Here is a 15,080-nt window from a genome sequence, read left to right on the forward strand (position 1 = left end):
CCAGTCTGTAGGAGACAGCTGCCATGGCAGTCAGATTTCATGCATTATCTGTCCCAGTCTGGCAAGTCCTGTGTTCCCTAACCTTGGACTAGTGATGGGAGGACAGGGTAAGAGGGACTGCTGTTTTGCAAGGAAGCCAGCTCCCTGATTTCTGATTAAAAGTAAGTCCAGCACGTGGTTTGATGTCTGGGGTGCATCACAGAGAAGGCTAAAGACCTACTCAGGGAACAGTAGTCATTACAGCTTTGCTTAGTAGCTTTAATAGACCCATTGCAGCTCTGATAGTCTGTGTTGGTCTTGTGATAGGTGAGTATTTATAAAACCTGGAAACTTGCTCATTTAAAAGAACAAGGCAACCTGTTCTAGGGTGGACAGCTTTAGGCTTTGTTAATAATTCTCTTCAGGCATGGAGAGCTAGCATCCGTCATATGGTCAGGTTTCTGGTCTGTGTCTGGATGAGTTTAACCCTGAGAAGTAAGAGAACAGATTCAGAATCTGTTTTTGTGAATATTCTCCAACACAGACTGAATCCAAGGCCTATAGATTCAATGGTTGGGGGGGGGGAGGGGGTTTAGTTGTTTTTAGGTTAAACCAGGCTTACTTTGTTGAAGAACATCCCTACTGAGGAGCCCATTGGTTAAAGTAGTCATGGGAAGTCAGCGCCAAATAAACACCATCCAAGTGAAACACCCTAAGAAATTGAAAAAATAATTTGCAGAATACTTTTTTCTTGTACTTCTCTGGTTCTGTGCAGTATTAACAGCCCCATTTATGTTCTCTGTATTACCACATCCTCACTGCAGCCACCTGGTAGCAGGGACAAAGTAAGACTATGGTATGGCTCAGCCTGCACTACAAAGTTTTGCTAGCAGAATTCAAGTCTGGGCAAAACTGTGAGTGCATCTAACTTCAAAGCTCCTTGGTGATGAACAACCCAGCCAACAGAAGGCCCTTGTAAACTGGTAACAGCTGTGGTCCTTTCCACAGGCTTCACTTTGTGCTCTGTATGCCTAGCTGCTGCAGTGGAGCCACACAGAGCCTCCAGAAGTGTATGCACATGTACGTGCTCTGGCTTCTGGCCATTGGGAGCTGCTGTCTCCTGCTTAGAGGCAGGTAAGTATAGATGCATCCCATACCACATGCCAGGTACTCTGTCTGATCTTGTGTGCCACTGTGGGACATGACAGCTGTGACTCAGACAAAGAGGGTTTCCTGCAAACCAGTCCAAAGATTATTTCAAGCTGCATGTATTGTTGCTGCCATTACTGTGCAGACATGACCTAGCCAATTGATTGCTCTATCTCTTTAGCGCATCAGATGTCATGGGGGACAAGAATAGTGATGCCATGCTTGATTCAACAGGAATGTTCCATTGGTGCCATGCTGTGTCATTGGAAAAAGCCATCCTGGTAAGTGTAATGTAATTAGCTTTGCTGTATATTACTGTTTGCAGATAGTATAGTAAAAATCTAAGGGCTTTGCCTGTCTTCAGGAACTGGAAACCATTGTGCACTGAATACTAAGGAAACATTCACACCTGGACTGTGTGCTTGTCATGCTTGTTCCCTTAAGGCCATATAGATGTACCTCTAGTTTCAAAGCAATCCCAGAACTGGGGACATATACAGGTTGCACCACCTTCACCGCTATTTGTATGACCACAGCATCAGAAGACCCCAGCCAAGACCCATCAGGCTAGGTACTGGACCCAGGTGGGGTAAGAGATGGTCCCTACATTGAAAAGGTTGTAATCAAGATAGAGAAGTCAGGCACAGAGAGTGTCCTTTCACCTGTTTTCAGATGGTGATGCGATGCTCAGAAAGATTAAATTACTTGTCCATGGTTAACAAGGGCAGCTATGGCAACTGATTGTTGGCCTCACCACCATCTTACCCTCTTGAGATCTTAGTGGCACTCTGGGAGCACACGGAGAAGGGGCTGCCCATACCATATCTCTAAGAGGCATCGAGCAAGACTATCTCTGTAGTAAACCCTGTCCTATGCACTCAGAATGATCAGGACACCTATCACACTTGAGAAGGTGGCAGATAGGAAAATAAAGACCGATTTTTTTTTTTTTTCATGTATTTTGTTTTTAAAACACATTGGCCACAGAGTTTAAGGTTCCCTGCACTCGGATTTTATCAGGTTGGGGAATGCTTAGAAGTTTTGTACTTTATTTAAGTCGTAATAAATAAATTATTTATGTAGAAGGGTTTATTCAGTTATCAGTTTTAAAGGGACAAAATCCTACCCAGACTGTCAGGCTGTACTCTGAGCTGTCATACAGCTGAGAGGAGGCAGCCAAATCTTGCACTGAGGTGATCAAAGTTCTCATCAAAAGTACAGAAGGTTTCATGCTGTTCTACCAGCTGGGAGACGTGCAGCAGGTTGGGTTTCATGCGGCTTGAAATGCAGCATCTTCCTTCTGAACAAGCAAGAGGACAGTATCTCCCAGCAACCTCCAAATAGCTTCCTCATTAGAAATGGGCAAATATCCTGAGAAGCTGGAAGCTCAGCTCAGGGAAGCATTTTGGAAGCATGTAAGGGCTTGCCTGCACAAGGGAATAGGTTGGAATGCCAGTTGTGCACTAACTCCCTATTTACCTACTCAGCATATGTATTGAGGCCTTTTGCATAATCCATCCTAATCCACTTTGGAAGCAGATTAAGCCAAACTGTACAAAGCATGAAGATAGAGTAACAGTGGTGTCCTCACCAAGCATTTGGGTACAGTCATTTCTGCACTTGAAATTTGTATCCCAGTTTATTTTACAACAACAACCTGTGCTGGTAATGTCTTAAATGTCTTAAGAGGCTAAATTGCATCTTCCAAAGTGATTTAGAACCCCAAATCCTGGAATTAAAAGTGTAGGACCAGAATTGTTAATGGATTTAGATGTATGTAGACCAGTACTGAGATTTTTACATGGGTATTTGGTGTTGGTTTGTGCCTTTATTTCTGACGCAGAGCTGGGTTTGAAACTAGAGCTTTGATTTCTAAATGAAGTGCTTCTAAAAATGTTGTCCCTAATTTAATACCTCTTGTTAGCTTTGCGGGGGAGGGGAGAAGATTATATTCATTATTGGAGGTGTGAATCTGTTGCAGAAGTGTGTCATCTCTGGGCTTCTCTAACTGGACTTCTTCTTTCTGGAAAATGAGGGAAGTCTCTGGAGCCTGAATTGCTGTATGGTCCATCCCTACCACCTGCTGAACTATAAGAGCTGCCATTTTCTGGGTCAGACCATAGGTACATCTTGCCTAATATCCTATGCCAAACAGTAGCAAAGAGTGGATGCTGAAAGGGAGAGTGAACCAGGTATGACCAGGGCTTTTTCTACTGTTCCTCTCCCACTTCCAGCCTCCAGCATTTAAGGTCTAGGAAATTCAGATTCTGGCTGTACCTCTAATTCCCATGCTCAATAGCTTATGAGGTACCTTTCCTCCAAGAATTTGTCTAATTCCTTTATGAATCTGATTAAAACTTTAGCTTCTACAACATCTTGTGGCAATGAATTATTAAGTGGATCACCCCAAACTGGAATCTCCGTAACTTTTTCCACAGTGAAGATGGATGCCTTTAGTTTCTTGGCAATGGCCCTGTCATCCTTTAGTGCCCCTTTTACACCCTGATCATCCAAAAGCTCAACCGACTCTTTGACGGGTCTTCAGCTTCTAATGTATTTAAAGAATTGTTTATTTTTTACCTTTTATGTCTCTAGCAAGTTTCTCCTTTAAATTTATTCTTAGTTTAGGATTTTACCATTGATTTGCCAGAGTTTCTGCTCTTTATTTTCCTGATAAAGATTTATTTTTTATTTTTTGAAAGAAGCCTTTTTCTGTTTATTGCTTCTGCAACTGTACCAGTAAACCATGATGGCTGTCTTTCCATCCACTTTCTATTTTTTTGGTTTTGATTTGCGGTGTGCATTTGTTCTCTGCCTCCAGTACGGTGTCCTTAAGCAATTCCCATGCTGCTTGCCATGTCTTTACCTTCTTAGGGTGCCCATTTAACTTCTGTCTAACTAGCTTCCTCATTTTGATGTGGTCTCCCTTATTAAATTTAAAGGCTGTCGTGTTAAATTTTCTTCTTATCTTGTCTCCTACATGCATGTCAAACCCCAACTGCATTGTGTTCACTATTGCGGAGCGGTTCAGTAAGGTTTACCCTTTGCACCACATTATGTGTGCTACTTAGGACTAGGTCAAGCATGCCCTTTCCTTTTGTAGGTCTAGGACTAATTGCTCCAGAAAGCAGTCTTTTATAACACCAAGAAATTTGGTCTCTGCATCCTGGCTTGACATTAGATTGACCCATTCTAGTTGCATATAATTGAAGTTGCCCATTATTTCTGTGTGTTCTTGCTTTCATAGCCTCTCTCAACTCCATTAGCATTGCTAGCTCACTGCTACCATCCTGGTCTGGGGGTCAATAATATGTCTCTAGACATACTTTTTCTCTTTTCAAACGTGGAATTTCTACCCAGAGAGATGCTATGGTACCTGTCTCATCCATTGAAAATTCTGCTGTATTTGATATGATCCACAGGGTTTTGCTCTTCTACCTGACATGCATATATATAATCTGTGTCCTGCTGCATTCAGATTCAAAAACAGCTTCTAGACTTTGGGTGAAATTCATCTCTATGCAGAGGGTGAGCAGAAGATCTATGCTGTACTGTTGTAAGGGCTCAAGCCAAAGTTAAGAAGTATCTAGGTCCTTTCTTGGTGCTCTATACAGAGGTAGACTGCCATTGTAAGAATAGCTTCCTTCCTGGTATTCCAGCTTCCTGTCTTGGTCAAGGAGGTAGTGTTACAAAAAGAAAGAAAAAATGAAAAATGCCAAATGTTCCAGGTCTTAGCTCTATTTTGGGACTAAGATTCAAGTCAACATTTAGTTTCTCCAAAATGGTTCGCCTTTTCCCTGCTGCTCACTTATTATTAGCAATCTAGCAATTCCATGTTGCCATCTGCAGGTTCTAAAAGTAATCGTTTTTCCAATTGTTCCAATAAAAACACTATAAAATAGATTGTGTTTTTAATTGTTTAGTTCCATCCAGCAGACTATTTGCTGGACTTAAGGCCTGTTACATTAAATACAGCTAAAGGTTTCATTATTCAATTTAAACTAATCTAATTAGTTAGAGAGGATCATTTAATTTCGTTATGATTCTAATCTCTCATCAGGATAGTTTCCCTGACAGGCTTTTGTTTCTCTTGGAAGAAAACCCGTTGGGGAAAGAATATTGCAAGGACTTACTAATTTGACAGTTCTTGATTGGCTAATGTGTACACACACCTTGTACTTTTCACTGATTGGCTAATGTGAACCAAAGCCACATACCGGTCCTTTAACTCTCCTTAACTAACATTTTCTTGCAAAGCATCTTGCCATGCAGGTGGGATGAAGCAGGTAATTGTCCTGCATGTCACAAGGAAACATGACATCAGACGCTCAGAAATGCAAAATCAGCATCTGCTTTGGGTCAGAAAAGAAGAAAAATTCAATAGCTTGATTGCTCTGGGGCAGAATGCCACCTCTGTCTCTCCCCAGAAACTCTACTCTGTGACAATTTGGTTAACATGGTCCCTGCTGAGGGCAGACATCCCATCCCTTTAAGTAACCTGAGTTGGATATGTTCCTGAGGGAGGAGGGAAACCTGCTCCCTCTACCTACATGACTGGCATCACATAGCTGAGCGAGGGGCTTACACTCCCTGTCGTTCTAAGCAATGCCAACCTGACTGGAAAGGGGCTAGAGACCCTGCCAGTCTACCCAGTAACCAGTGCTGCCTTTCAAATAGGTTGGCTGGCAGCCAACAGGTGCTGGTTTCCATTGGACCAGGTAAATGAAGTCATAAGGTCTATAGAAGTTAAGGACTGCCCAGGAAGAGGGGCAGTAGCCATGGTAAAAGAACTCAGAGAGAGAAACTGGACCATCTGAAACTTGCTCTCTTGAAACTCATAATCAATGAAGTGCCTACCTCCAGAGGGAACCTCCACCTGCCTCTGGATGATACTCGTGGGTAAGGTACCTGAGATCTAACTAGATCTATAGCTTGCAGTAACTCAGATGTGTGATCAAAGCCTACCCAGCCACACTGTTTGCTCCATGGGATTTCTTTGATATTGCTCTACCCTGTACCCTATTCCAAATTTACTTCTTGTAAGCAATACAGTTCTTCCTTGTACTTAGCATGGGAGACTCGTTGGGAGTGGATCTAGATAATGCCTTGGGGTCCCCTTGGTTTGGCTGACTAAGGGAGACCACTGTTTGTGCCTCAGGCTGAGAGAAGCACCCCATGTTCTTGAAGTGGCTCGAGTACCCTCAAGGGCTACTAGGCCTGTGTTTCCCAAGGGTCTCAGAGCTGGGATCATTCCAGACGCTGGGTGGTGGCAGCGTTACCCCCAGGCTAGCAGATGTGCTTCAGGAAGGGGGTCAGCTAGACGTGAGGCAACCCCAGGGGGAGGCACCCGGAGCCTGGAAGGTGATCGGGCGCAGTGAGGTGGGTGGCTCAGCGCAGGAGACCCCCCCTACTGGCCTGCCACATGCTCTGCCTTTCCCCTGCTCCTTGCAATTTAAATTAGACAGCATACTTCTTGGGTCAATGACTAACTCTGTTTCCTTGTGCATTTGTGCCTTGCCCAGCTCGGTAGGCCCCAGTGCTGAAAACAAGAAAAAGTATACTATTGAACCAATGCAAATAGCACATTAATTAGCATGTGAGTGCCTTATTGGCCTCTTCTGGAGAAATCAGAGGTGTTCAGCTGGGTTATGCCCTATGTTGCCAACACTTCACTGTGCTTTAGAACAAGATGATCACAGTTTTAAATCCACCATCTTTCTCTCTTTAAAATCCAGAGGTTCAGTCTAGGCCCCAAAGAGGAACAGATTCAGCTCGGCACGTGGGAAATGCTCACTTGTTGAAAGCAATCACTTCCTGTTTGCTGAACGGAAGTTGCAAGCTTCATAACATTTGCTGCATATACACAGAGTTGAACTCACATTTTACATATGTGGTGAGGGCAACATGCGATAGAGGAAAGGGCTTGTGACCACAACACTAATGTGAACTGTCAGTCCTTAAAAAATGTGTCCTTGTCTTTCTTATGTCCATGCACATCTCCTCAACCTTGTTACAAGGGCTCACCTTACAGACTCATATACACAACACTCGCTGGTGGTTGCTTTGTACGTGTCAGATGATTGAAGAGTTTGGAAAATGCTTCTGGGAGTTGAACCACTACTCTGCCAGGTAGTGCTTGAGACCGTGGCAATTAAATGGAATGAGTTTGGATTCCAATGGCTTCAGTTAATAGGCAGTCTAATTCTAGCCCACGGATGTTACACATTAGGGAAATGTTCCACTTCTCCCTAACGTTAAAAAAAACCCAAAAAACACCCAACCTGTTCTGCTTTAATTTAGAATCCAAAGAAGGAAGCCACCTCAGACCTGCATGATCACATTGTGGTATGTGTCTTTGGGGATGCCAACACAACACTCATTGGTTTGCGGGACTTTGTGATGCCTTTACGAGCTAGCAACTTCACTTATGAGGAGCTGAGAGACATCGTCTTTGTCGGGTCTCTGGAGTACCTGAAAAGAGAATGGGGATTTATCCAGAATTTCCCAAAGCTGTGGTTGTTCCAGGTAGGAATTTTTCTCTTCAATCATTTCCCTCTTTCACTCCTTTTACACACGCTGTTTTTAAACTTGAATGCGTTTAACATTGAACAGCCCTGGGGAATGTCAATATGTGGATGGGCATTTGTTTCCTTCAGGGGAGATGCCTTCTGCAACTGCTGTATTCTGAGCAGGGATGGTTGAATCCATTCATCCAGCAGAGACTGAATTGGTTCTTTGCTTTGATCTTGATTCTGAGCCCCCAAATTAATTTCTTCAAAGTTTGGTTTAATTCAGAGGTACATCTGCATGCTTTGGTTTCCCGCAGTTGTGTCAAGAGACTGCACCATAAATTTTGCAAGAGAAGTTCAAAGCTGGGTTTGGTTTTTTTTCCTCTTCTCTGCTTCTCAACTTTAAATTGATTAAAGGAACTTTGGAGATGTTTCCAAAATGTTTGTTCCTCTGAAGCCATCCTTGAGAGCCCTGTGTCATTCAGTCTGCTTGGACTCTCCTACCCCTAGTAAACTAACCTATACTGTTTTCCAGGGTAGTGCTCTTTCCTGTGCTGACCTGAAGGCTGTTAACATAAGACACTGCGCCATGTGTGCTATCCTGTCCTATAGCTCCAAGTCATCCACTAGTCCAATCCTGGTAGACACAGAAAGCATCCTGGCCACACTTAACATCCGAGCCATGCAGTTTAAGTGCAGCACAGTCTCTGAAGGTAAAAGCATCTTAGTTATGTAGATGAGTCTCTTGGTGTGATAAAGCATGGGAAATTAAAATGACCTCAGTTCCTCTCTGTAGCAGCAGCATTGGGAGAGGAAAAATTTAATTTATTTCTGGCTAAAACCTTGTAGAGAACAAACCAGAAATAGCCTTAGGTTTTGAATGAATGGCTAAAATATTCCCCTGCCCTATCCATGATGCTTGTAGTTCAGGCTGGCATTCATCTAACCGATGAGATAGGACACGGTGGATCTAGGAGTCCTAAAGTGACTGGAGTACACTAAAGAGACACACAGCTGAGGCCATTTGCAAAATATCATGCAGACTAGGCGGTGCCCTCTCTCCCTCTAACTTGCTTTCTCTTCCCACCCTTTTCTGACCTCTGGACATTGCCCCATCATTCATCACTATTCTGATCCTTGCTCTGTCCCTCCCAAAAGTAAATATACCACTAGCTCCTATAAATGCTGTGCAACACTTGGGGCTTCTGCCGCTGTGGGATGAGGGCAGTGGGGGCTTTTGTTATTACTGATGAAGAAGCTTCACTAATGCCACTTTTATGAGCTAAAGGGTAGCATTCAATGGAAGCTGTATTGCACACTCTCTAACCTTCAACACAAAAAATAATTTTTTATGTTTGCCCATAGGGGTTGGGAGGGTGGGCACTGCTGCTTCCAGATATGTAGAGGTTGTAGCACAGAATTGCCATGAAAGCAAAACAACTCTAGTCCAGCAGAATATTTATTGCATCTCTTGCTCCCTTAATTTGGCAAAGGAGCCAAGATTTGTCCTCCTCTCGGGAATGGAAAAGTATTAATTAACTGAGCATGGGCTGAAAAATAGATGGCTCTCCTAAGTGTTTTCCCCATACTTTATTATCATTCACAAGGCTTTTAAAACAATGGCTATTCCAAAGAAAAGATTAGAGTAAGGCAGAGACAAGATTTTTAAAAATAATATGACAAAATAATATCAATATCAGATTACAGAAGAGGAAAGAAGTGAATAGTCAGGAATATTGAAGGAAGGGGTTCATGAAATGGAAATAGTAGAATGCTCTCATTGATTTATCTATTATACATGTATATAAAGATATATAGATGTAGATCTACATGTTGATCTTGGGTCAGTGGAGATGGATATAGATAATGTATGTGTATATTATCTCTATATTTTAATCTGTAATGACAAATATAGATGCTGTACATAGATTTTTATACATCTGTATGGAGACAGATGGACTCAAACATAGATCTGCAAGAGAAGGGTTATTCTTTCCTATCCATCAGTACTTTGATCACCCTCACGTTTTTGCAGGTGTTACTCAGATTTGTGATACGGGAAGCATCAGCAGAGGAAATGGAAAAGGACGTGACCAGTCTTCTTCCATCCTACTCCAACAGGGCAGACTCAAGATGGTCTGACCTGTTATCTCTAGTTCCTTTCATGAGATCAATCTCAGAACCCTTTAGAAATATTAATGGGTTCTCCCTGGCATGTGGATTTTATCGGCATCTTGCAGCTGGGTAAACTGAGGCACAACTTTATCTTGAACTAGAAGCAGAATAGATATATGGGTACGGTACTGTGTCAAGGCTTTTTAGCTCTGCTTCCCAGGAGCTAATTAGCCCAAAGAGCCATGCCAGTGTATCTATACTTGTTCCAGGGCCTTATCTCTGCATGGCACTGCACTCTTCTGTGTGGACATACTAGGCTATTCAGAGTTAGCACAGGCTCCAGCGTTGCATCTTGTAGACGTACCTAGAGAGGTCAAGTGACTTGCCAGTGGTTGGACAGCATGTCAAGGGCAGAACTAGGAATGGACCGGATTTTCTTTTTCCTGGTTTTGGTCTGTCCTTTCTTAAACGCACATTTTTTTTCCACGAATTTCCTTGAGAGATGGACAAGTGATGAGATAACGAGCCAGAAATGGCGCATGTGGCAACACACACGTCACCCAAGAAACTGACCAAGAGGAACAGGGTAAAATTTTATTCGCAGGTGGTGGAAATGCTCAGTTAAGGTTCTGTCCCAGGATGAGAGCAGCAAGCCCACCGTGAAGAACATCAAGAAGAAATGTATCATTGTCCCACCCTCCAGTATTAAAAAGAAGCAGTGCAGTGTAGTTACTAGAGCAGAGAAGTGAAGGACAGAGGTCTCAATTCTGTTTCTGCTCTGAAAGAAGCTTGTCTACTGGTTAAAGTAGGGCTGATTAGAAGCCATGACTCATTGGATTTATTTCAGGCTTAAGGGACGGGGGAAGAAAAGGGTGGTCCAGCAGTTAAGAGCCAGGCCTGGAGAATCAGGGTTTGATCCCTGCATCTGGGGAAGAGGCAGAGGGATTGAGCTGGGGGGTCATAGAATGGCCATGGTTACTGCCCAAAGGCACAAAGAGGCTTAGACCTAATTCTGTCTTCCAGTGTATAACTTCGTAATAACCATTATCTCTCAGGCTGATTATGAAGCCAAATCGGTTAAAGACTGCTTTCTGCTTCCAGATCTTTCAGTGATAGGTACTATGGAAATGTAAGCTATTCTCATTGTTATTGCCTGTTACTTTGATTGGTTATTCCTAGAAGTGATTTAAATAAGAGGAGAGAGATTCCATCACCATGTACCCGAACGGCATTGACTTTCTGCCTGAGTGTTGTACTCCCAAACCAAAACCCAATTTGTATCTATTTTACATATCTCACTCTTAGATATTTACAAGGCACCTATTGTCTAACTCTATTTTTACTGAGTTCTGGATCCGTAAAGTGACTACAATCCCAATATAATAAATCTTTGGCTACTCAATTAAGGCCATGCCTCAGATTTACAGTGTTTTCTGGAGACAGAAATGCAGTATTCACTTACAGGATATTATCATCAATAAATGAAGATGCATTTACAAAATAAGGATAAGACACTAGCTTCTTTTTCTCCCCAAGCCAGCCATTAAATCTGTTAGTGATTCACCCTCTGTGTAAAAATTAGCCATCTTTCCTTTCTAGGATCATTAGATGTATTGTTAAAATACCAAGCCAATTTTCTTCCTTGCTGCTGTAATTATTTAGATGCATAGGGCCAAGATTTCATGTAGCAGGTGGTCCCTATGGATTGAGTTGTAAGATGAAGGCCATATTTACTCACTTGTGGAAACTATCCTCTGAAGCTCTCAAGGGATTTTACAGCCAGGTGCCCCTGGGAGGTAGGCAATGACTATTATGCTCTTTTGCAGATAGTGTTAGGGAATGGAGAAGTGACATGGTTAGCCCCCAGGTTATGGATGAAGGTGATAAAAGGGGAACTAGGCTCCATGCTGCTTTGACTACTAGAGCCCTCTTGATTATTTTACAGAAGTCCATCTAAAAAAAAGGCATGGTTCATAAAAGGCTTCTGTGGCTAAAGGCAGGCAACACTGTTGAAAGGTGTTGGTAACTTTTTCTTCTTTTGATTTTTTTTTTTTCTGTAACCATATGGAAAGAAACCAAAATGGCCAGCTGTCCTCAGTGAGAAACTCCTGTTCCTAGGAATACCTTAGTGCTGTCTACAGGACTACCTAAGGACCAGATTTTCAAAGGTTTCTAGGCACCTAAAGATTGAACACCTAATGGTATTTTCACAACATGCAGAGCAAGTTAGATGCCTAATCCTCATTCATTTCAATGGGAGTTTGGTAGCCAAGTTGCTTAGGAATGTTTTCAAACCCATTAGGCATCCATTTGCCTACTTAACTTTTGAAAATCTGACATTAAGTACAGGTTTTGATTCATTGGTCTTTCTCTACTGGCACTCTCCCAGTGGGAGCATGAACTACAGCACTGGAAGGGTTCAAGTCTCTTCCTGCACTAAAGTTCTGTTATGCGCCGCCCTGCTAATGTTGTCTCGGGTGATTCCAGCGGATGGGACTACTTCCAGGTGAAAACTGATACCTGCCAGCAGCTAAAGAGACCTCCTGAAGTGAACAGCGGGTCCAGATACAAAAGGGAAAGGGATCATTTGTCTATCCCCTTAGGGTGTGATCCGATATGAAGCAAGTAGAAGCAATATAATAGACATGAGACCTATGCAAGACCAAGGCTTTCTCTTACTTTATGGGAGAAAGAGCCCAGGGAGAGACCCAGGTGGGGGAAGACTGCAAGGGAGAAACTGCAGGAGAGCTGGCCCGGGGAAATAGGGCGCTGACAATAGGACAATGCCCACGTGAGCAGTAGGAAACCTATGGCAGTGCCAGCTGCTCTGCAGTAGGACTGTAGGCTGGAGTCCTGCGGGGGAGAAAAGGCACTGCTACAGGTAGGCTGCTACAGAGACCAGTTGGTAAGCCTAATTACAGGGTACCGCTGGTCAGCCCTGTGGAGTCACCCTACTGGAAAGGGGCAGGGCTTGGGGAGATCAGGGCCATGGCCAGGGCAGTCGGTCTGGTTTCAGAGGTTAAAGAGGGATGCCTGTTGCTGAGAGAGGGACTGTGAGCATGCTGTTCTTGAAGACAGCAAGTGAAGGGGCTGAGGTCTAGCGGCAGACTAAGGCTCATGGCTGGGTAGGAGTTTTGGTGTATAGCCAGGAGGCTAGAGGTTTAGTTATAGCCAGAGCGCTTAAGGTTTTGCTTTTTGTTTTAACTTGGTTTTAGTTTGGTTTGGGTTTGGAACTACTGGGGGAAGGCAGAGGTCCTGATAGTGCCTGGGGCATGGGAGTGTCTTGAGCCGAGCTAGGGGATCAAGGCACAGAACAGGCTTAGCCAGAGGACTGAAGCTAGGAGAAAGTGGCTGGAGCCTAGCAAGGGTGAAAGCCAGACCAGTCCAAGAGGTTCAGCTTGAGAAGGATGGGACTGGGGCCAGAGGCTCACAGCCTAGAGAGGTGAGAACCAGGGCCAGGGCCCTAGTGTCCCAGGAAGGACCAGGGGGCCAGTCCAAGAAGGGTGAAACCGGGGCTGGGAGCTCAGCACCCAGAGATACTAATGACTGTCAGGGCTGATAGCTGGATCCAAATCTCTGAGCCCAGACCTGGAAGCTTGCAGCCAGAGGAAAGGGGTGGAGGCTGAGAAGACCGAGGCAGGAATTTATCATACAGTAACTCTGTGCGGCATGGCCGTGGGTGCTGGGGAGGACAGAGCCCATGTAATAGCCAGTAAGGTTGCAGGTGCCCTCCGGGGCACAGAGCCAAGTCAAAAGGACCCACTTAGCCTGAGGGGCAGAACTGAGAAGAATGGGGGCTCACTCCAGGACCCTTAGACAGCCCCCCTTTCAATCAAACACATGCATCAAGGCATATGGCAGATGAGTGAGAAGGGGAAGGCACTGTAGAGCTGGAGCAAGGCACCCTCAAGGGGTGTCACGGCTGGTCCTACAACCCCCACCTGGCTAGACCTTGATAGGTACACTCCGCTTCCTATGTGTTTGCCTAGCCTAGGGAAAATTGTATTAACATAGCTATATCTTTGCTTGTGTAGCTACACACCCCAAATATCTCCCATCATCTGTTTCTCTCTTCTGGAAGGCTTAGAAGCCATGGAGGTATTATAGGAAGCCATTGGCGTATTTACTGGGGCGGGGAGCCAGAGCACCTACTGTTGTCCTGTAAGAGCTTTTACCTTTTCTGTCCTGATAGAAATCACTTTGTAATGCTGAAACCTGGTATGGCACCTTATTGGAGAAAATTGCACCAACAAAAGTCTCTTGTCTTACACTGAAGCAGTCCATTAACAGTCCGGGCTTGTACTAGTGCAGCTACACAAGTCGAACCCTTTCTTCCTTCCTCCTAGTACAGAAAGTGCTTAGCTGCTTATAGGGTCCAGGAAGAGGCCTGCAGACAATACCAATGATAACAAAAACTGAATCAACTCTATGAGATGCTATAAGCAGCCCAAATTATTCTACTTGTAAAAACTAGGATTGCAGCCTTCCTCAAATGCAAGACCTTTTAGAGGGTCCTATCCAGGGACCTATAACTGAGAGAGATTTTTTCCCTAGCATGATGCAGGTCCATTTTAGGGAGCAAGAGTAGGAAAAGATTGATTGGCAGGAACAGTTGAGCTGGGACAATAGGGGAGAGTATAGATTTTGAAAGGCTTCCTGCAGCTTAACATCCTGAAAGCTGCTTGTGCATAAGGGGAACATTTAAAAATACCTCCTTATCAAGGTTGTTAAGACATAAGTGTGATTGAAAAGGAAAAGATACTTCAAGCTCGTTCAATTTTGTGCAGCATTTGCCAGTCCAGATGGGCCAGTCAGTGACCCGACTTGATGTTCAGCCACTCTGTGGATCCCTTGTCCTACTACGAAACTTTTGAAGCTGTAGAGAAAGCTAGTCTTTTCATTTTCATAGCATTGGGAAAGCATATGCATTTATCTTTATTTTGATGTGACCTAGGTTTCCCCAAATGGCCCAGAAACTCTGCTGAATGTTGCAGCAACCATGGTCTGAATTTGGAAGTTGTAACGAATGCTGAATCAGTCACGTTTCTTGTAGTTTTGGATTTCATTATGAGCATTTCCTATAGTTTCCATCCAAACCTACCAGACTCCTTCCACACATTACCTGTCCCAAGGGGTACTGAATTAGAAAGCTTTGAGAGAAACAGACCCACACAGAGGTAAACATTACTTACACCCACAAGAATGAGCATTTACTAGGGTCAGCATCAATGCCAAGGACTTCTAGTCTTTCCCATGGAAAATTTTAGGTTTTCCAGTAATGCTGTAATTATCACCCTGTCATGTCACAGAGCAAACAGGTTGGCAAAC

At 43.8% G+C, this 15,080-nt stretch overlaps 1 protein-coding gene across 1 annotated transcript in view; it reads left to right on the forward strand.

Moving 5' to 3' along the window:
• KCNU1 (potassium calcium-activated channel subfamily U member 1) overlaps positions 1 to 15,080 on the forward strand; it is a 72,108-nt gene that overhangs the window by 41,187 nt on the left and 15,841 nt on the right. Inside the window, 3 exon segments of the mRNA XM_090053910.1 lie at positions 1,310 to 1,409; positions 7,429 to 7,653; positions 8,173 to 8,350. Of these exon segments, the coding sequence (XP_089910036.1) occupies positions 1,310 to 1,409; positions 7,429 to 7,653; positions 8,173 to 8,350 (503 nt within the window).

Source organism: Crocodylus siamensis, chromosome 6 (genome assembly GCF_052110815.1).
Source record: "Crocodylus siamensis isolate JL-2025a chromosome 6, ASM5211081v1, whole genome shotgun sequence".
Lineage (NCBI taxonomy): Eukaryota > Metazoa > Chordata > Crocodylia > Crocodylidae > Crocodylus > Crocodylus siamensis.